This window comes from Tripterygium wilfordii, chromosome 2 (genome assembly GCF_013401445.1).
Source record: "Tripterygium wilfordii isolate XIE 37 chromosome 2, ASM1340144v1, whole genome shotgun sequence".
Lineage (NCBI taxonomy): Eukaryota > Viridiplantae > Streptophyta > Magnoliopsida > Celastrales > Celastraceae > Tripterygium > Tripterygium wilfordii.
Window position 1 is genome coordinate 922722 of NC_052233.1, and position 23191 is coordinate 945912.

The 23191-nt window shown below is 38.0% G+C and overlaps 3 protein-coding genes across 3 annotated transcripts; 1 reads left to right on the forward strand and 2 right to left on the reverse strand.

Annotated features, from left to right (window-relative positions):
- The first annotated feature begins 1246 nt into the window (after positions 1–1246).
- LOC120016644 (guanine nucleotide-binding protein subunit beta-2) lies at positions 1247–7463 on the forward strand. The gene is made up of 6 exons (XM_038869511.1): positions 1247–1606; positions 1693–1787; positions 3309–3733; positions 4457–4814; positions 5600–5713; positions 7008–7463. Exons 1-6 carry the CDS (start codon positions 1501–1503, stop codon positions 7041–7043), a joined length of 1134 nt encoding a protein of 377 aa, XP_038725439.1. The 5' UTR covers positions 1247–1500; the 3' UTR covers positions 7044–7463.
- A 666-nt stretch (positions 7464–8129) lies between these two features.
- LOC120014927 (coatomer subunit gamma) lies at positions 8130–16199 on the reverse strand. The gene is made up of 18 exons (XM_038867062.1): positions 15944–16199; positions 15155–15252; positions 15011–15061; positions 14700–14813; positions 14398–14598; positions 14191–14292; positions 12872–12979; positions 12519–12752; positions 11857–12107; positions 11557–11728; positions 11308–11463; positions 11150–11200; positions 10349–10489; positions 10063–10260; positions 9826–9957; positions 9576–9749; positions 9038–9277; positions 8130–8634 (listed from the first exon to the last, which is right to left on the reverse strand). Exons 1-18 carry the CDS (start codon positions 15987–15989, stop codon positions 8440–8442), a joined length of 2664 nt encoding a protein of 887 aa, XP_038722990.1. The 5' UTR covers positions 15990–16199; the 3' UTR covers positions 8130–8439.
- A 2533-nt stretch (positions 16200–18732) lies between these two features.
- On the reverse strand, positions 18733–23036 carry LOC120007758 (putative proline-rich receptor-like protein kinase PERK6). Its single transcript, XM_038858186.1, has 8 exons — positions 21893–23036; positions 20686–21213; positions 20501–20587; positions 20165–20235; positions 19968–20044; positions 19689–19833; positions 19418–19579; positions 18733–19284 (listed from the first exon to the last, which is right to left on the reverse strand). Exons 1-8 carry the CDS (start codon positions 22449–22451, stop codon positions 19015–19017), a joined length of 1899 nt encoding a protein of 632 aa, XP_038714114.1. The 5' UTR covers positions 22452–23036; the 3' UTR covers positions 18733–19014.
- Positions 23037–23191: the final 155 nt, after the last annotated feature.

Sequence of the window (23191 nt, forward strand, 5' to 3'; positions counted from 1 at the left end):
TTATCACCCTGACCCGTTAAAAAAGAAAAGAAAAGAAAAGTTTGTGTAGTATATCAACAGGCCACGTAAATAGCTAGAAAAACACATGTAATTTCCTTCACAAGATCTTAGTGTCATCTTTTTTCTTTTTTAAATTTTTTTGAAGGTTGTACTGCAGTAGGTCTCAAAACTGTAGTTACAAATCTCTGAATATCAGATTTAATTTCGTCGCTTGAGTTGGCCAACAACCTAGAAAATACTTAATAGGCCCACGACCTAGGCAAATACTGTAGGCTTACGGATTGGGCAATCAACGACCCAAGAGGCTCACAACCCAATCCAATCTAAACAACAACCCAACGAATAACAAAGTCTCCAACTCAGGAAGGATCCCCATTTTTTAGGTATTAAATTATTAATTGTTCTCCCCCGCTTTAAAGTTACTTCTCTCACTAAAAACTCTTAGCTACTCCACTGACTTGACCATCAAAATTTCTTCGGTTAACACCACATTGACGTCAAGTTTTTATTCGACGTTCTATTATATGAACTTTGCCAGTTGTCGATGCCTCTTATGACAAGAATTTGATTGTGGAATTTCGTGTCTACAACTACAATTTTTGATGGAGAATATAGAGCAGATATAAATTTCCCGCAAAATGATAGACCTATAATAACGCTATAATTCACTGGAAAATATCACATTGAAAATGTGATAACAATGATTTATGCCTACATATGTGCCTATTTGGTGAGGTGAAAGGCTTATTTGGCGGAGCAGTCCCAATAAAACTTATGATAATGCTATAATTCATTGGAATTCCAAAAATATCGACCTAAAAATATGATAATAATACAATCAACAACGAGAGATGACTTGATTGACAATCTATTAAATTAGACATATAATTTAATAAATTTAAGCACCATTACTTGCACCTGCCGACATAGAATCAATTTTTTTTATTGGATCAGGTCGTATTCAAACATCACACAGCTTATGAACAACTTCTTTTTTCACAGTTTTGCAGCTACCAAACGGAGCACCGTTGAAAGCGTCACGCTACTGACGTACATTGTCATTGACTAAAACAAATAGGAAAAAAAAATTAAATTACATTGATCGTCGTAATCACCAATGACTGACTAATCCCGTAGACAATGATGACGTGCATTAAGTGTAGTGGGTCCACGCAGCACTGTGTCAAACCGTCAGTGCAAATAATTTAGCATGACACGTCGGACTTCTGTGTAATCACAGAGCAGACCAATACCCCCACCACCAGAGCAACGGCATAACCATTACCTACTTCAATAATCTGCACTTGTGCTTACCAACGATTCTCTCACCACTTCCTCTCTCGATCGATCGATCGATCGAGCCGGAAAATTGAGTCAAGAAGTCTGACGCTTCGGTTTCACATGAAAATTGTGATGGCGAGGGCTTAAATCCAGCTTAATTCGACGAATATGAGTCGATATACCTAATTTCCTTTCTTAGCTAACGATTTTATCTTGCAAATGTCTGTCGCCGAGCTCAAAGAGCGCCACGTGGCTGCGACGGAGACGGTGAACAATCTAAGAGAGCAGTTGAGGCTGAGGCGGCTTCAGTTGCTCGACACAGATGGTGCGATTTTAGTTGTTTTCTCTGTGTTCGGTGTTATTTGTTTTTCGTGTTTGTTTTGTTTATTAGATCTGATTGAATTTTGACAGTTGCGACTTATGCGAGGGGGCACCAAAGAACTCCGGTCACATTCGGCCCCACCGATCTAGTGTGCTGCAGGACGCTTCAAGGACACACCGGAAAGGTAATCTATATACATGTGTATTTTTACTTTCAGAAATAGAAATTCGTATGTGTATTTCTGCTTTTATGTGTTTTGACTTCGATTTTTTTTTGTCTGATTTTGTTAAAATATGTGCAATCTTACTGTAGAAAATGTAGGAATACTAGAACAAATGACTAAGATTATGTTAGTGAAGTGCTACATTTTTCCCTTGGAAAAATATTGGTCTGGTTGGGTTGGGGTTCAAGAACTTAACCTAGGTTAACAGGTATGTATGCCAGATCTAACTCGGTGAAAATTGTAGTTTCAAACAATCTGGAAATGAAAAGAGTTGCAAAACTTAGAACCATTGCTAAGTAGTGCGTGGCTTCAGGATTGATGATGTGTTGGACACTGTAAAGAAGAAATAGGTACTTAAGCATTGCAACTTAAAATTTGAACACTGAAGCTTGGTACACAAAAATGGGGAAGTTTCTTGTGCATCCTTGGACTGTAACAAACAAGTATGGGAGGATGAGATGAGGACTGTAACAAACAAGTAATGCACTCCAGATCCCTCGAGGTGTAGATAATCATAATCCACTGTACTTTGAATATTGACGATAGAATAGGCCCTGATCCAATAATTTAAAATTCCCTTTTCTTGATGAGCATACTAAGATTGCCAACTTTGATGTATCATGGCCATTATAAAAGATCCTCTAGTTGGTTTTTCTTTTTCTTTTTTGTTTTTTGAATGAGAAAATAAGTTCTTTGATTGGATGCTTAGTGTTGGTTTCTCAAAATACATTTATGCAATTAAATTTTCTTTGTGAGAATGTAAGAAGACGCATTTTGTGCAATCAACAATCATGACATAATAGGTTTTCTCTCTCTCAAACTTTTAGCTACTATGGTGATGAGCAAACATGGTTCTGTATATGAGTTCCTTTTAAGGTATCCTGATTTCTTGAGAACTCTTATAACTGTCACATCAAAGCATTTAAGTAGCATATAGAGGGTTTGAGATTAATAATCGATGGGCATTATTGGTTGTCGTTTTACTTGAATAGCTGAATGTCTTCTAGAATTTTTGGAGGGAAGGAAATATTAAGCTTTTGAATATTGAAACTATTAAATGTTCATTAGAACATTTAGGGAAAGGAAGAATCACAGCTTCAGTTGAAACTGCCTATCTTCTCAAAAAAAGCACCCTCTTTAAAGTGGCTTTCATCTTTTATACCACTTTCCAATGTGCTGTTCCAAGAAAGGATAACTTTCCCCCCTTATTTCTCGACCTTTAGCAACCCATTAGACTTCACTAGGTCATTGGTGTTTATCAACTACAAGGGTGCTTGGGCTGGATCTTATCTGATTAACTTATCTATTTGATAAGTAAGATGTAATGCCGCTTATGATAGGGATAGGTCAGACAGAGGTATTGAACTTTAGGGGTGGGAGGCTACACCGGCGTAGTTCTAGGATGATGGTAGATTGTTTTTAACTCTCTGTATTTATACAAATGATTGGTTAAATTCACACTTTTTTTTAATGATTCCACAGGTTTATTCCTTGGATTGGACTCCTGAAAGGAATAGAATTGTCAGTGCGTCTCAAGATGGGCGGTTGATAGTGTGGAATGCTCTGACCAGCCAGAAAACTCATGCCATTAAGCTGCCTTGTGCGTGGGTCATGACATGTGCTTTCTCTCTGAGCGGACAATCAGTTGCCTGTGGGGGACTTGATAGTGTATGCTCAATTTTCAACCTGAATTCACCAACTGACAAAGATGGAAACTTACCGGTATCAAGAATGCTTAGTGGGCACAAGGGTTATGTCTCTTCCTGTCAGTATGTTCCAGATGAGGATAGTCACCTCATCACTGGTTCTGGTGATCAAACGTGTGTTCTGTGGGATATTACGACAGGCCTTAGGACTTCTGTTTTTGGAGGTGAATTTCAGTCTGGACATACAGCTGATGTATTAAGGTAAATTAGGAATCATCAAGTTTCTTTTAAACTAAATCACGTTGTCATTTTCTTACCAAAACAATTAGTTTTCAGCTACAGTCTGAACATACAGCTGATGTATTGAGGTAAATTTGGAATCATCAAGCTTCTTTCAAATGGAATCATGTTGTCATTTTTCTTACCAAATCAATTAGTTTTCAGCTACAGTTTTTCTCTGCCCATCTTCAGTGATAAAAAGTTAAAAACATTCACTATTTGGCAATTGAAAATTTTATCCCTTTGAAAGACTTTGCTGAGAATAATTATGTTAATCTAATTGAGTTTACTACTTGAGCTCTCCAATTGAGAATTTAATTAAGCTTTGCATCGGCAAGAAAATATTTAGTGCACTGTTGTTCTCTGTTTGAGACTTGATGAAGCTGACCTGTTGAAGTTCGTGTATACTCTTAACTTGAAGCTTGTATGTGGAGAATGATGCACTTCTTTGGATCTATACCCTTATTTCTAGCTTTATGCTCGACCCTGTGCTCATTAAACCTTTTAATTTTTTTGATTTTTTTTCCATCTTATCGGATTTTAAAACTACAAAATTTTTTCAAAATGATTTTGATATTTTCATTTTACTCTGCTACCATTACCACTGCTTGCTGCTAAGATACTGAACTGCGGCATAAAGGGCAGTGATTAGTTATTGGACTCTATTGCTGCAATATAAAGTTAATTTATTTTCTCCCCTTCCAGTGTCTCGATAAACGGATCAAACTCAAGAATGTTTGTCTCTGGTTCTTGTGATGGAACTGCCCGGTTGTGGGACACACGTGTTGCAAGTCGTGCTGTGCGTACTTTTCATGGTCATGAGGGAGATGTTAATACTGTAAAGTTCTTCCCCGATGGCAACCGATTTGGAACTGGCTCAGATGACGGAACTTGCAGGTTATTTGACATTAGGACAGGGCACCAACTTCAAGTATACTATCAGCAGCATGGCGATGATGAAGTCCCTCACGTGACTTCCATCGCATTCTCCATTTCAGGAAGGCTTCTCTTTGCTGGATACTCAAACGGAGATTGCTATGTATGGGATACTTTATTGGCAGAGGTATGCACTATCACTATAGTTATGGAACCTCTATAGTGTCTAGTATCAGTCTATGAAAGCATGTTTGTGTATATTTTTCGTTTTGACCGCGAAGAAAGGGAAATATTGCCTTCATTGTCTTGAGTTAGAACTTTATCTACTGTTGTAGCCTCTCTTGATCCTCATTATCATCTGGATATCTTTCCCAATTATAGCTGTTTTCTGGCTTTCATTTCACAGTGGAGTGGATCAACTTCCTTAATGTGTAATTCAGCTTCTATTGTGTTATTATTGCTTCATATTCACATGCGCACAAAAAAATTAAATATTTCAATGGAATGTTACAGCTAGTTCTGCTTACTTGGCACATAGGGTTGGCTATTGTTTTCATCCATCCATGTTTGCCAGTTGGGGGCTCGTAATGCTCAGAGGTTCTTGAATTTTTTTAAAATTAAATTTCACAGTTCTCACTTTCTCTTTCTCGGTCTTGTGCCAAACATCACAAATATTAGGTTTTCCGATTTTTGGGTTGATAACTTGCCTGTGCTTGATCTCAAAACAAATTTTAAATTGCTTTTCTTTGTAAAATATTGGAAGAAGAGAATCACTATTGCAACATGGTATTTGCTTGACAACCATGATGTGCCAAGACTCCAGAAATTCATCATAAATTGATAATGCTGATCCTGCATTCAAATTTATTTATCTTTTCACATTAATTTTGGTGCTAATAGACCGTTATAATGGATTATAGGTTTAGCGTGCCAATGATGCATTGGCTCTAAAATTTGTATGTTCCATGGCAGGTTGTTTTGAACCTGGGATCCCTCCAGAACTCACATGAAGGAAGAATAACCTGTCTGGGTTTGTCAGCTGATGGGAGTGCCTTATGTACAGGAAGTTGGGACACAAACTTAAAGGTTAGCCATGCTATACCATTTAACGCCATGTGCATGCACGAGACAACCCCTTCTTATCACAGTGGGCGGGGTTGGGGACAAACAATATGTACACAAAACTTACCTCACATAATATGTGGAGTGGCTGTTCAGGGGACAAACATGATGTACGGAGACCTTAACCCCACATAATATGTGGAGAGGTTGTTTCTAGGAATTGAACCTATGACTTATAGGTTGTACCCCTGCAACTCTACCATTGGTATATTGAGAAATAATATAAGCATACAATAATTTGGCATGCATGATAGATATAGAATTCATTACCATCAATGGCTCCTTCGGATTAAACCTAGTACACTGGGCATGTCCATTGGTGTTCCTTGGAAAATTTGCCTAAAACTTTTTTTGCTCATCCATTTACATGGTGAAATTCCCGGATACGTCAATGACTTTGGGTCTGCTGGAAGAGAATTAGCTAATGATTTTCTTTGTCTTTTATGCTTGTTTTACCTGCTTCTCATTTGTCTAATTGTGGAACTGGTAATCATGGTGCAATGCACTTGCAAATCCTCAAATGGATCAGAGGCTTTTATGATACAAGGTATATGAGAAATCCTAGTACGAGAGTCCTTACTTATCGTTGTTATCGCACTACCATGTGAAGTGTCAGCAGATCATTCTGTTTTCAACCTAGAAAAACACTACAGGATCCATCAGGATGAAGAACGATCAATCAGCTTGCAAACTTTGCTCACTGTCAGTCATTATTATCCTTATTTATTTTCCAAATCAATTCCACTATGAATGAATTAGATTTGAAAATAAATATTGTTTCTCTGAAAAAGTAACATAAGATTATTGACTGTCCATTTGTATGGTTTTTTTAGATTTGAAAATTCCTATTTACCATGAAACTATGCTGACAAATTAACTGGTGAGGGAAGTTTTGTTAAACATTTTCTGTGAAATTACTATATCCCACAATTTTTTTTAAGAAATGTAGAGATGTATGTTTATTACTAATTGCATGGTTATACACACTGCCTACCCTATTGAAACTACATGCACTCCCTTCTCTGCCTAATGATAAAAAGGAAAGGGAAAGAAATTCCAGAAAAGTACCCATAAAGTGAGCAATTTCTTACACGATCTTCATTTTCTTTGTAGCTGAAGGAGATTGAGGTGCTAATTTGTGAACATAGTTTTAGTCTACTAATATTCTTGGTTGTTTTTTGCATTTCTTGTTGCATCTGTGACAGTGATTTTGTTCCATGAAATGAAGTATCCACTCTCTCTCTTTTTTTTAAAACAGATTTGGGCTTTTGGAGGACACAGAAGGGTTATATGAGTCCTGGAAGAGTGAAGGATTTGTCTTCTGGGTTTCCTCTCCTATCTTTGCCATGCTTGTCGGATTTGTAAGAGATCCTTATGCTTTCATACGCTGGCAAGATAGTGATGCATGGTAAAATCATACTCTTGTATCATTGCTCCTTGTGATCCTGGTGCAAAAAGCTGACAATTGCATTTAACATAATGAACTGGCACCCAAGAATTTAATGTCTGTTGTGATTAGCAACTGTCTGTTTTCTATTTTTCTTGTGTCTTAGCTTGCCCGATTATTTTCACCGTTTTGTTGCTGACTGTACCTTAGATGTAATTCACATTGTTGCCCTTTATCATTACTATTTTTTTCTTTTCTTTTTTTGCATTTGAACTTTCTAATGTGAGAAGATAATAACGGCTCTTTGTTGCTCCTGATGCTTCTGTACAGCACGTATTTCTTTTTTATTTTTTTGTTCTCTCGTTTCTGTTGTAAGTTGTAACACACCTTGATGATTACTTTCGTGCGTGGAGTTGGTATTATTTTTTTGGGAACCCTAGGGTTCTTTGTATGGTTATCTCTAATTAGATTTTCCAGCTGAAGTTTAAGAAGTGAAGAATCTGTTTTGCGGTACGGGTATTGGTTAGTTGAGATATACTTAGCTCAGGCTATGAGAAAAAATATGTGCATCCAGCTTAAGTAGATTTTTGGAGTCATACTCTATCGAGGATATTGTAGTTATGACTCTTTTGCACAGCTGTGTTACTGCGCTCCTAATTTGTTAATCAGCTCTTGTTCAGTTATCTCCAGTCCACCCAACCCGTTGCTGCTCTATAAATCTTCAGGAAGAACCTTTTGTCACATTTTTAAAATCCAAAACTGATAATTTATGACATTGGCTCTTTTAATAAGCAATACAGAGACAATCATGGAGTAAAAGGGCTTTAAAACCATAGTCAGACATATTTTGATTCCCTCGAAAATCGAAGAATCAAAAGACGGTTTCTACAGGTAGGAGGATTACTTGCGTGTCCCAACGTAAGAAAAAAATGAGGATAAAACCGTAAAAGAACAACATTAAAAGTCTTTTTTTTTTTTTTTTATACTTTCTAATGGCAAAATTGGATGAGAAAGAACGCATCATTTATCAACTCTAGCTCATACAAGCGAATAGTAAATCAATAAAGCTGGACAGATCCTATACTTTTCTCTCCTATAAAGAAGTTGTTGGGAAAGGGAGAGGGGAGGAAAAAAGAAAAACAAAACTCCTATGAACCTTGACTTGATGAGCATAATACAAAGAATATTTATCGTCAAACATAGTATCAGGAAGCTCAAATGACTGTAAAGGAATCCTCAACAGGCCTATTCCGGTCAAGGGGCCTTTCAAAGGGGGTAAAAAAATCCTTACTATATTGACCAACTAGCCGCTTGCAACAATCTCGTGGATGGCATCACTGACACTTTCATCTTCCGATCTAACAACCAATTTCATGGCAACCTCCTTTTGGCCATCGATTCCAAATTGCAAACGCACAAGAACCCTCACACTGCCTATGTACAAACCAGACAGTAGACATGTGTGCGACCTAGAATTTTGTGGGACTGCCTCTGTGCCCTGGACATCAAAAAACAATCAAGTAAATAATTGATATTGGCTCTTCAGAAGGCTGTGCAAATATATACTACATCTGTAACATACAAATGTATGCTTTGGATTGTGAAAACATAAAGTTTTTTCCCCACAGGACTGCAGAGTAGTACAAACAAAGAACAGATTAGGAAGTAGATGTCTTTTAGTGGTGGCAACATTTTCTTATCAAAGTATGATCCTCTACTAATTAAGCTACATTCCCCTCTATATTTCTTTTCCCGGCTAGGTTAGCTTTAGGCCCTCAAAGTCTCACTTTTCAATTCATTATGTTCATCAGAACATAAGGTAGTTGTGTGTGCAATTGTGCATGACTCATGTCATTAAAATGTCCCATAATCAGGAATATGAGCACAGAAAACAATTTTACCTCACATGGCTGCATGCCTAGAAGGTTGATTACAGCATTCACAGATTCAGCCAAGCTCTCCCTGGGACCAAGTCCATATTCATCTATGCGTTCAAAATCTGGGCCCATGCTTTCCCACGCATTCCTGAAATTGGATACCCCCACTTTAATCATATAATCTGCTGCAACAACCTCAAGGTCCTCCAACTGGTATTCATCTTCCACGCCATCCTCCTCCGCCTCACCAGTAGTTGGATCAACCTGGTGAGAAACAATGAAAAAGAACTGAAAACTCAGCAGCTTTCAGATAAAACTTCCTGCAAACCTTGTAGCAGCAGAATCATGCTCACCTCAGTGATAGGTCGTTTAGAGGTAGTTATTTTCTATATTTTCAAAGCCTCGTAAAAATTAGACTTATATTATAGGCAGAAATAACAACTCAGCCATCAGCAACCCCCCTTACGGCTTACCGAAAAGAATGAAGGGAGATAAGAAAGTGAGGAACATAAAGAGCAATGGATGTTATGTCGAACTAACAGAAAGAAGAGATCAAATATACCTCCTTTACAATGAACCTCAACATATTTGAAAATTTTCCAACAGTAGGTTCTCCCTCCGGCTTCTCAAATGCCACAAAGGTCTGTCCAGGAGAATCAAAAGGAAGAGACCTCAGAGGCCTGGTTGCGAATTCCAAGAACTCCTCAGCTTCTGAAGCATCAACAATAACAGTGACCTGGCACCAGACACAGACTTTCAGGGACCATCCCATGAAATATATAAGTTCACTGTTTTCAGGAATTGGTTATTACGTTTTCTAGTAATTGCTCTGGAATTGTGTTGGTGCAGTTGTACTGGAACACTACGTGCCTATCAAAGATGTGCTTAACTACATTAACAGCATATTCAGTTTCTGCTTCAGTAAGCTCCACAGGGGCCGAGGACTGTAAGAACAAGGATCAACAATTTATTAGCAATGCCCAAAAAGGTATTGCAATAATAAAATATCACTCTAAGGCAATGTCCCATAAGAAATCTGGTTGCAGAACCTTGAAAAGCTTCCCAAACTCTGCAAATTCTGGAATTGAGGATAAAAGCTTTTCATAAGCATCAACTGTAGATACAGGGCCAGTAGATGGAGCACCAAGACCAGTAGGTTTTTTGCCTGGGGCTTTCTTCTCAGCAAGTGGCTGCGACTTAACCTCCTTTGGCACAGAAGCTATGTCAAATGGTTCTTCAGATGGTTCCTATATACATTGTATGCATAAGACAATGACCAATTGACCATGACCACATCAAATGCATGACGGGCAGGGATAACCATAGAAAACTTACATAATTTTTCAAAGTTGTTTCCAGGTTGAGAAGTGGGACATCTAATGACCCAAATAGAAAATCTTTTACATCTTTGTCAGTTTCTACAACTGAACCATCACCGCCAAGTGTATTGAGATAAAGTGTTGCCCTATCACGAACCTGAGAGTGTATGGGCAGATGCAAACACTTAAATACAATACACTTATAGGGCCAGTTGGATAAAACGGACTATTGCGACAATATTAAATACTGTTTGATATCCACATTTGTATATTGATTGTTGATGCAGGCATTATAAATGAGTAAATATAGACAAATTCGCCCATTAACAAGTTCAATTAGCCTAACTAATTTTCACACTTTATTCTACAGCAAAAGAACCTAAAAAGAATTCATCCGAATGAGCTTTGAATATCCCAATTCCCAACTAGTTAAATCCTTAATTCAAAGTACTTCTAAGTCGTAACTAACACCCACAAAGAGCTATTTTATGATATCTATCAAAATAACATCTTTTATATGATGAAAAGGTGCTTCCACCTGCAAGAACCTAGCTTCAAATGGGTCTTGACCGGTTAGGATTTGAGTAAGAAGCACACAAGCAAAGGAAATAGGTATCTAGTACGTCAAAATTACATATTTTACGGGCCAAAGATTGTAAAATCAAACTCAAAAGAATACATATCATACATCAAGGTAAATCAAGAAACAGACAGATACCTAGAACAATGCAATGAATATCAATGTGTTTCTATGAGTACATTCAACAGTACAACTATTCCAATATCATAAATTGACAAACATAATACTGATACTCACCTCGTCATCACCATCATAGAGACAGCGTTTCAGCAGAACAAATATGCGAGGCTGGATGGAGAGTAAATTTTAAATCACATCAGTAAAGATTAACTCCCTAAAATTCTGCCTCATTGACGAGGGGAAAGGGTAAAAGCAAAAGTAAGAAACATTATTACCTTCAAAGTATCAACGACAGCTCCAAACCTTGCCAATGTGCTTACGGCACAGGCACGAACAGTCGCATTCTCAAGATGCACACGGTTATAGATATATCGTATATATTTGCTAGGATCTGAGGTTTTTGGCCCTTCAATCCCCAGAAAATGAAGTATCTAATAATACAGGAAAAACAAAGACTTCATCAAAGTTAGAGTCCATAAAATAGATAGATCAACAAAATGAAGTAAAAAAATTGAATATACCACCTGAGTGGAAAGATAGGTGAATTCACAATCTTCAATAAACTCGCACAAATGAAGCAACCCACTTTCTTTAGCTTCTGGGATATCTCTTATTAAAATCACAATGGAATCCACGATCGCCTTCTTGTAATCAAACCCACCTTCTTCCCTCAGAATGTTGCTTAGGAAGTTCATCCTGAAAGCAGTGAAGGAACAGAAAAGTATTACATTAGAAAATACAAGAGTGAAATGTTCACTTAATAGAGCATGCCAAAAGCCTAAAACTCCACGAAGGTACAATTGCAAAGAAGATATATCACTCACAGAGATCTGTACTTCAGAGGGAACTTCAAACATAATGATCTAATGGCATCCACAACAACAATTTTAAACTCATCTGCAATATCAGACATGAAATTTGTTATCTGCTTCATCAGGCGCTCGACACTTGATTCATTTCCAGTCTTCAGAAGTGTGGTGATTGCAAGAGTGGCAATGCTTCTGTTTTGGTCTGAGATCAGACTCTCCATATCAATGTTGCAGTTAGTGACAGCCATTGGATGAGTCATAGCCACCTGCAAGAAAATTTGAACATATAGTAAGTGGGAATCATTGAAGATCGTTCGTTGGAGATCTTTTTTTATATCAGTTTTCAACTTAAATTTTCTGTTTCGAAAACTATTTTCTGCAGTTTCACTTTTCCATAGGATTTTCACACAAACGAGATTATACTTTCACCAACCAAATATATTTACATCTTACATTTTTTTTAAAGCAGATAAAAAGACTAGCAAGTTCCATTTTCCGTAGATAAACAACGGCAGATTTGTCTCCTGAAATTTCATTGCCACATCTAAAAATATCAAAGGTGTTGCAATTCTTACAAAATTAAGAAAGTAAATTGTTTTCCCATGGAATGAGATAATATTTTATTAATCAACGATAATAAGCACAGCTACTGGAGGTATATAACAAAAGAAATCAACCTTGTTCAAAGTGCGGACAGCTGCAAATCTCAGTACTGGCTTGGAAGAACTTAAAAATAGCTGGAGAACCGTAATAGCTGGAGTCAACTCACGGCTTGTCACACCACTGAGCTCAGTAATTGCTCTTGCAGCCTCAAAAATCACCATCTCTGCCTTATGGCGCAAACAACCTTCAAGATAATCATAAAAGGGGCGATCGCCTGTTTGTGTATTTGGGGCTGACTCACGAATAACCTGCAAATACGAAAAAGGCAAACTTTTTTTTTGAGAGGCGAAAAAGGCAAACTTATAACAATAGATTCCCCAAATGAAATTCCTTCACCAAACATTACATTTCCCCACAATATACGAACCTGACTGGTATAACGTATCAAAAGACATTGAGCCAAAGGTGAGCGAACAGTTCCCCTTGTCAAACTGGTAACTAACTTGCTTACAGCTAATCGATCATTTTGTCGTATCTGCAAGTTTGTTAACACATTTTTCAGTACAATGCCAAATCCACAGTGTCTCCATATATGACCAAAACAACTATGAAACACATAACTTAGTCATCACTAATTGTCTAGTTCAATGGCCATACGCACTAGAAACAACTGTGCAAAAATCAATCCGGTTATTGATGACAAAATCTGCTGGAAGGCAACTAAAAACAACTGTTTCTCTGTGAGTTCTTATCATAAGGAGCTTTTGAAAGATAAGTTGCATCTTGGGAACTCTCAATTCCCTTGGCAGTGGCTGTGGAAATCAAAGGCTCCTCCTAAATGTATTTTTTTTTTCTGCTGGGAGATTTGTTTGGGGGAGAATTCTGACTATGGACAATTTGAAAAGGAGAGGTGTATCTTTGGTGAACAGATGTAGTCTCCGCAGAGCCGATTTGGAATCTATTAATCATCTTCTATTGCACAGCCCTTGGTCTTCTAAAATTTGGGCAAATGCTCTGATGTTGCTGGGCATTTCTTGGGTCTCTAACTCTTCAGTGGACATGGAACTTTTGGCTTGGAAGGCTATCGGCATGGGCAAAAAGCAGAGAAACTTTATTCAAATAATTCCTATGTCTGTGATGCGGATGTTGTGGTTGGAGAGGAATAACAGAGTCTTCAACAACCATGAATCCTCCATTGACTCCTTCTTAGTAAACTGGTTTGAATGCCTTATATTTTGGGGCTCTGCTTTTGCTGGTAATATATTTGATCTGTTGAATATTTCCCCCTTGTAATCTGTCTGGGTTGCACCCCCTTGATGCTTTAATAAATTTTTTCTATTCAAAAAAAAAAAAAGAAAAAAAACACTAGCCACAGTGATTTTCTAAATGCAACTCGCCACAGTAAATAACTAAATATAGCATCCGATGTAATCCTGTGAAATGTAGAACCAAAAACAGAGTCTTGCATCAGTGTTTGTTTGGGATAAACACCATTGGTTAAATGCAGACTATGGTATTGCAATTTAAACTAAATACACATCCGCACAAACAAATTTTAATGGCAACTGAACAAGGTTCATTACATTTCTCCATTTATCTTGAGCATCTTATAAGAATGCTTTTCAAGAAAAATAAAATAGAATGCTTTTTAACATAAATAAATTGAATCTTGTTACAGATTGGATGAAAACCAAACCATCTACTCCATGCAACCCCAAACATATCCATCTCAGCAATACGACATACCTGATGCAGCAAGGCTAGAGCATGAAATTGTACAAGGGCAGCCCTTGACTGTACAGCTTCCTGAACTTCATTACTCCACCTTTTGACAATCTCAGGGTTTGTCTGTCAATATTTAACAAAACTGCTATATGAGTTTTTGATAAATGAGGAGTGCATAAAAGGAAAATCAAAGAGAATAACACAATACTGAGGCCGAAAAACAAGGACCTGGAGTAAATGGATCCCACTGATTAAGGCTGCACTAGCAACAACAGGATTCTTATCAACAATAGCCTGCTTCAAGTATCGCTCAATTTGAGTGAGAAGGGTTCCATCAGTTATCCGACAAAGCACGCGAATAGCATTTGCCCGATACATATCAGTCTTGCTATTCATGTCCTTCATCAGGGAGCTTGTCACAATAATAACCTTCATTGGAACAGAATGCATACATTCAGCATCTATCCTTCCCCCAAATGACAGAGGAAAATGCTAAAAAATTTAGAAAATATAAAATTCAAGCATATAACCTCATCGGCAGATGGAGAAAGCTCCTTTATCATCAAATAGACCATTCTCCTCAAACCTATATCTCTTGACTGAAAAAGCTTGGTCACTGCAAAGAAAACTTCTGTTGCTTCTATCTATAACAAGGAAGACAACAGAATTAATGATCATTGTTCAGACTACATTTTCATTCCAACCCACAAATGTAAAACAGAAAAAATAAATTGGATATTCCTGTGTACCACGCAACAATAACATCAAATGGATCTTACGTTCTATAAATTAAATAATAAATATGAACCAAGATCTCTCCACAGGAAAGGAAAAGACTAACCTTGGTGAATGTTTCTCCTTGGTTCAGCAAATAGAGAAGCTTTGTAATGACCTGCAAATAGCATCAAGAAATATGATCAGCTATCACACAATGAATAAAAAGCCGATATGCACCCAGAAATTCAGCTTGTGCAAATAAAAAGACCTGAGAGCATCTTCTTGCATCAAGTTGCGGGTCATTGAAAACCCTAGCCTCTTGAAGAACAGCACCCTTTTCAATCCCCATAAATGGAGAGTATTCAACTGTATGGGATAAAAAATGAACACAGTTGAGGACGATGGTGCATCTTCAATAATCAATATAGTAAATTCCAGAAACTTCCACAAACAAACATCAAGACAAGCTACCCCATTTATATAGTTAGAGAAATCAAAATTAAGTAAGCATTTCACATTTCCAAAAAATCTACATTGCAAGACCATAACCACACTTCTTCTGATTCCAGTAACAAAACTAACATGAATATCAGAGCAATAAAAGGTACTACCAGAATAAGCAGCCAAACATAACGAAATTTAAGAACCACCGCCACATGATGTAAATCCCTCAACAATCCACATCAGATCAACTAGACTTTTGAGAATGCTAACAAGGAGTTCACAAACTACATTGCGATTTAAGTGCTAAAAACATATACCAGACAGAAACCTACAACCAAGCACGAGTAGAGATTGGATCAACTAAAAAATACAACCAAATCAACAAAATTAAACCACATCTCCTTGAAAATGTACTATCTAATCGCACACAGATCATGTCGGATAAACTCTAACGGCCCGAAGGACACAGATCTAGTACTCAAGCACTGATCTGATACTGGTAAGCTAGGATTTGTACATTAAACACGAATTCAACTACGGAATCAAATCTTGCGATTGAAATGAAATGAATCAAGGGCATAACGTGCAAATCGATGCAGCAAGAGAGAAATACCTTCTTCGTCGCGATCATCGTCCTTCTTGAGCAGAGGCTGAGCCATCTCTGTATGAGATACGACTACTACAAAATCAAATGAGAAATTAAATGCACAGTCTCTCTCTGAGTCTCTAGACGGAATTTGGAAGATGTTCGCTCTCCTCTATCGAGCAAGGGAAGGGAAAATACAAGACTCGCTGAGATCCCGTGAGGAGAGGTACACCCAGTAATTGCAGGGACCGATGATATAAACTAATTGGAAATTGCCACGTCTTAGCTGTTTTCGCACCCGCCGGTAGATCTGTGTTCGCTTAATTAAATACACTCTCAGTTAAGATGTGCATTATGGCTTCTTTTGAGAGGTAAATTTTTCACTGGCTATGTGAGATTGTGAGTTGGTTAATCTTTCATTTTGAGTTGGAATTCAAAAGGATTTTTTTTGTTGAGAGACTATCATTGAGGTTTTTATAGATTCTTATCTTAAAGACTTATATATCTCATATTGGTTAGGTATAACCGTATAACTATGTAAGCTAAGTAAAGATTAGTCCATTTCAATCAAGAGGATTTTTTTTTTTTTAAATAGAAAATCATGTAAAGATTCAATCTCTTTGAACCGAGATGACATTTTTAAAGACAAAAACCGTGCAAAGATTCAATCTCTTTCAACCACGAGAGGACATTTTTAAGGACAAAACCATGTTTGCCACGATTGCTAGCTAGCCAATCCCTCTCATTCAAGAGCACCCTTTTAAAAACAAAATCATGCAGACTTTAAGCCATGACGAGTTATTTTGGTTGTTATTCAATCCCTCTCCTCTCTTCTTTTCTTTTCTTTTTGTTAATTAAGCGGGATTAAGTACTCAAACTTGGGTACCACCAAATTAAATACTCAACTAAGGCAACTTTCATGAGTCATGTTTACAATATTCGAGAACAATTTAACATATATCTTTCAACATATTTCATGTAGCAACTTGCAAATATAGGCAAAATCACAAATTGGTATATATATATTAATGAGAGATTGAGTTATTTTTCAATTGTTTAGGTTCTAATTAAGTTTTTATGGTTGGAAACCACAAAAATAGAATTGAAGCCTACCCAATCATTCTCTCTCTCTTCTATTTTGTTTGAAAACAGAAGAAGATATCAAGCTTCTGTTCAAGTAATCCTGGCTTCACCTCCGGTTGCAAAAAACAATATATGCAGAGAAGACAATAATAATTTGTCTAATAAACATGTGTTATCTAGTTCTACATACAACCTGTTTTGTCCATAGCTGGTCAGCAATAACACACCTCCTAAACACATGCTCCACATCTTCTACTGAGTTACCGCAGCTAAGACAATAAGAATGGTTACCCACATGCCGCCTTAACAGATTTTGATTTGTGGGCAAAGCATTGTTTGCAGCAGACCAAATCAAGTGCCTAATTTTTGTTGGAACTTTCATCTCCCACAATTTTAACCATGGTATACCCAGACCACTACCACTAGATGAGGGCGCAAAGGACTCCAGATACAATAATGTCTATACCTTTGCCTGTAGAAGTAGAAGAGAATGTTATGATATGGCATTGGGAGTCCCGTGGGCATTACACTGTCAAAAGTGCTTATCATCAAGTAATGAATTGGAAGTCTCAGGAGTCCTTTGCGCCCTCATCTAGTGGTAGTGGTCTGGGTATACCATGGTTAAAATTGTGGGAGATGAAAGTTCCAACAAAAATTAGGCACTTGATTTGGTCTGCTGCAAACAATGCTTTGCCCACAAATCAAAATCTGTTAAGGCGGCATGTGGGTAACCATTCTTATTGTCTTAGCTGCGGTAACTCAGTAGAAGATGTGGAGCATGTGTTTAGGAGGTGTGTTATTGCTGACCAGCTATGGACAAAACTTCACCCTTGTGAAGCTTATGAGCTAGGGCGTGGGCTTCAGTTTATTGATTGGATGGCAAAGGTTCTGCAGTCAGGTTCAAGCACTGTTCAGACCATCTTCGCGACTGTTATTTGGTTGCTTTGGGGGGTCAGAAATTCTACTATTCACGAAGGAAAAAGAGCTGATATAGGTGATCTTGTATCGAAGGTGCGGCTTTTCTCTAATGAGTTTCTGACGGGCGGAATATCTAGTAGCCGAGAGGGACAATCTACTACCTTGGTTGGCAGTCCAGTCATTCGGAGTAATAAATGGGTGGCCCCTGAATATGGGAAGTATAAGTTGAATGTAGATGGGGCTATTTTTATGGGTTCGGATGAGGTTGGTGCAGGAGCAGTCCTTAGAAACCATTGTGGGGACCCCATTTTGTGCTTGTCTGAGAGAATGCATGGGAGAGTTGATCCGACGTTCGCTGAACTGTTAGCAGTCATTTGCTCTCTTAGATGTCTGTTGAATGAGGGTCATCGTGGCTTTTGTTTGGAGATTGATTCAACTAATGTGGTGGAGATTCTAATGGCGGATGATTACCTAGACTCTAGGCTTGGTCATTTTGCTCTAGAGGCGAAGTCTCTCTTAGATCGGTTGGGGATTACACAATGTCAGCATGTACCACGAGAATGTAACTCTGTAGCTCATTTGTTAGCTCGTTTAGCTAAGACTGGTAGTAGGAAAACAATTTGGAGGAATGGTTGTCCTCATGAGGCTGTTTCCTTGGTTGACAAGGAGCGCCACTGTGATGTACCTGTGGGTTGATTTAATGAATTTTCTTCTCAAAAAAAAAAAAGTTCTACATACAACCTGATTATAATATATTATAAGAATTATAATTAAGAATGAACAAATTTACTCCAAATATCGAAGTTAACAAACAACTCCATCAGTGAAAACATGCATGGTTATACAAGAAGAAAACTGTCATGTTACAAATCATGCCTTTGTTGTGGACACTGTTCAAGCTAGAAGCCCTAAAAAAACTGGAGCAAATCATCTCCTTTGCTGTTCTTGAAGCAAATATATCGATCCTGTTAACTACCACCAAAGAATGCTTGTTACTCTTAATTACCAGAAAAATACCATTTCTCTGCTTCCCAGAAAATATTGAAACCGGAATCCGTACTCATTCTGATTGCTTTTCACTTATTTTGGAGGCTCAGTCAAGGACTCTGCCTTCGGCTTCCCCTGTTCATTTCACCGCTTGATGCAGAAGCCTTGACCCCGTATTCGCCCGTGTGGCCTAATTCGCTGCTGGTATACTCTTGGCTTTCCAGTGTCATCTTCCTGAATTTCCTCATGTCTGTGCTGTATGAGCTATTATCATAGTCAGAACTGCCAGTAGTTGGGCTGCTGAAAATGCTACTTTGGCCAGGTTTCATCCCTTCATTCAAGTCCTCTAGTTGAACATCACCTTCTAGTGCACGTAGAATCTGTGCGGCAAATATGTATCGATACTTTGTTAGATTTCTCTCCACAAAGGTCTAGAGTTATACTTACAATGTGATGTCAAAATGGCATCATATATATATATATATAAACCATTCATAGGACTGCATATTGTACCTGGCTCATCTTTGGGCGTCTCCTCGCTGAATGCCTAATGGACGCAGCAGCACATGCCACCATACGAGCCATCTCATGTTCAACATAATTCCCTTCCATGAAAGGATCTGCCAATTCATCATAGTTTCCAGTCTCTAATGCACTCAAACATAAAGGTCTCGCCTGTACATTATGAATACAGCAAAATTGTGAACATTTGGTACTTGAATTCGTAATTAAATCCATTTTTCTAAGTGTATAGAAAAGCAATGAAAAGGCTACTGATCCTCACCCAGTCCACCAAGCTGTCCTCCATCTCTCCGGTGGGATCAACTGGGCGTCGTCCTGTGATTAGTTCCAAAAGCATGACACCGAAGGAGAAAACATCAGATTTGTCTGTCAACTTGCCACTCGATGCATATTCAGGAGCCATGTACCTGCATTTGCAGTTTTGATTAAAATCTCACACATAATGCTATAAAGCTAGAGATAAACATGAGTACACTGCACAACAAAATCAATTCTTAAATTCAGTTAAAGGTAAATAAATGCTTAGTTCTTCTTTCAGTACCCAAATGTTCCCATGACGCGAGTTGACACATGAGTGAAGTTGTCTGAAGATAGTTTAGCCAACCCAAAATCTGCCACCTGAATTTTTGTAGTTCAAAATCATAAGTTAACTCAAGTAAGAGACCTAATTAAGAATCCAAACTACTGTTTTATGCAAGCTAGATTGAAAGTAATGCTAACTGAGAATGGTACACATACTTTTGCCTCAAAAGTTGTATCAATAAGGATGTTTGAAGCCTTAATGTCCCTGTGGATGATTTTTGGGTGGCCTGCATGTTTCAAATGCGTTAACATGTGCAAACATATAAGAATTCTTCTGTGTGCATCTCTAAAGTGCGGACTTAAAATACGGATAACTTTTGAGAGTGTTAGAAGAGTGAAATGACAAGTGAGCCAATTGCTTTGGGTCCGACAAGTTTACAAAATCTAGAGATTCAATGGTCAATCCGCATTTTAAGTCTGCACTTTTAAGACAGTTTCTGTACAAACATATTTAGGATAAAATATTGGTGATATATTTAGGGAATGACTTACAATCTTCATGCAAGTAAGCAAGTCCTTTGGCAGATCCAAGGGCGATCTTGATTCTACTGGACCAGTCCATTTGTTGGCCTCCCTTCCCTGTAGATTTGAGAAATCCATTCAACTCTAGTAGTAATGGATGATACTGTTTGTGTATCTATATATGAAGGAAATTAATGTAAGATAAGCGTATATACCATGAAGGTGGAATTCAAGGGTGCCATTGGGAACAAATTCATAAACCAACATCCTTTGACTTCCTGCAATGCAATACCCAACAAGGGACACAAGGTGGCGATGATGAACTCGACTAATAATATCAACTTCAGCCTGAAATTCACGCTCCCCTTGTCCACTACCCGATTTCAGACTCTTCACTGCAATTTCCTTCCCATTTGGCAATACACCTTTGTGTACATATCCAAACCCTCCCTGCCCCAACAGATTAGCCTGAGAAAATCCTCCAGTTGCAGCCGCTAACTCGTCGTAGGTGAAGCTGCTCTGGCTGAACCCAAGTGCCACCGATGGGTGTGGTGGAGGCAAGACCGGACCGTGTGCTCCAGAGTAATTGGAACTCATATCACTACTAACCGGCCCTGGTGGCGGTGGTGGAGGCGACATATGCCACCCTCCATGGCCGGCACCAGGAGGTGGAGTTAAACCAGAAAATTGGTCAGTACGCTGGTGTGGTGAGTCGTGCCAGTTATTATAATATTGATCCCCACCTGCACATTAGAAAAAATAACCAAAACTGTATATATTTTGCGTCTTATGACCAATGCTCTTAAGAAAATGATTATTCAGCACAACACGTCATGTGTGATAACACTGGTTAAAATACGGATTCTAATAGAATTTTTTCAAGCTTGAATCATTTATGGAATGTCCTAATAACACTTGATAAAATTTCTCTTTATTTTTAGGCTTTTTTTTTAATTTTGACCCACTGTTTTGGATGTTTTGGTCAATTTCAACAATGACAAGAGTGGTCGGTGCCTATTGTAATGTATGATAACATTTTGAGATAAAAAAATTTATTTTTAAAAAGAATTATAAATGTGTAGGTAACATTGTAAGTGAATTCAATCATGTATTTTTTTTGTTCGAAATAAAAATAAAATTCAATATTAAAAAAAAATAACAATTTTAGATGGTCGGATATAAACTCAAAACATATGATATTTCGATCACGATGAATTTTGCTTTTGTTCTAAACAAAAAAAATATATTATTGGATTTGTGAGACAATACTACATGTTTACATAACAATTTTTAAATTCATTTTACCGAAAGCAATCTTAAAATTTTCTGAAACAAGCAAGGTTAAATGTAAAATAACAAATTATAAGAAATAATTTATTTATTTATTTATTTTTATGTATTAGATTAGAGAAGTTTGAATACCGTTATGATGATGTGATTGATTCACGTAGTACGGCATCTGATCATGCTTGGGCGGCTTCTTTTTCTTTTTACTGCACACGCAGCAGAGAACCACCATAAGAATGAACAGTACACCTGCCCCGACCAGGACTCCGATTAGAACGGGTTGATTTACCGAACTTCCCTTACTGTCTCCATTATTTGATGACGATCCATGTGAGGGAGGTGAGAGTGATCGCGGTGGTGGTGGCGAATGACGGGACGACTTGGACGGTGGAGGCGGTGATGGATTGTCGTTATTGTTATTGTTATTGTTGTTGTTGCCTTTAGGAGGAGGTGGGGAGGAATTGGAAGGAGGAGGAGGTGGAGAATCTGAATTATTTGGTGGTGGTGGTGGTGAGGATTGGGACTTGTCCGGGGGAGGAGGGGAGGAGTCAGGTGGTGGTGAAGATTTTGAAGGCGGTGGCGGAGACGACGGAGGGGGTGACGAAGATGGTGGTGGTGGTGATGAATCGTCCGACGATGATGGAGAAGGTGGAGTTGGAGAGGAGGGAGAATCAGGCGGCGGGGCTTGAGCCATCTGTTTAGGATTTCCCGACTAAGATTGTCGTCCAAATGTGCCGGGCATGCCCCACCGATCCTCCACAGTAGATAATGACCCTGGGATCACCTAATCACATTGATCAAATTCAACACGAAAATCACCAAAGACATGGACATACACATTCACAGTTCATCTACATTGTTGTTGTAGTAAGCTTGAAAAGCGGAAGAAGAAGAAGAAGAAGAGAAGATTCGAAGCAGAACAAATAATTGATTTGTGAGATTGAGAGAGAGAAAGTACCTGTACGCGTAGAAGGGTAAGTTTTGATTCTCAAAGGAGAAGGCGAGAAGACATGTTGCAATGCTAACTGTTTCATCAAAGAAACGGAGAACCGTGAAGTCCGCGTATGGCGTGCATCCTCTGCCAAAGTCATCTCCTATAAACTTGGATTTTCATTCCTATTTTAACGAAGATCTTCTTCAGCTTACTATTTTTAGTCCTGCTCATGTTCCTCTGCAACTTTCGATGTGATTCAGAGGAGATTTCCAGATGCCTACGCAGCTTATGTAGAGGACATATCATCAAAATGTCTGCGTGGTTTTTTCTAGGGTTGTACAAAAATTATCGATATAACTGAATCGATTAGTCGGTTTTTTTTAATAAAAAATTACATATTTCTTTTAAAAAACTGACCGATAATGGATTGATCGGTCGGTTAAATTCATGTCAAAAAAGAAAAGAAAAAAAAGAGAGATCGAAACCAACTATTTTCACCT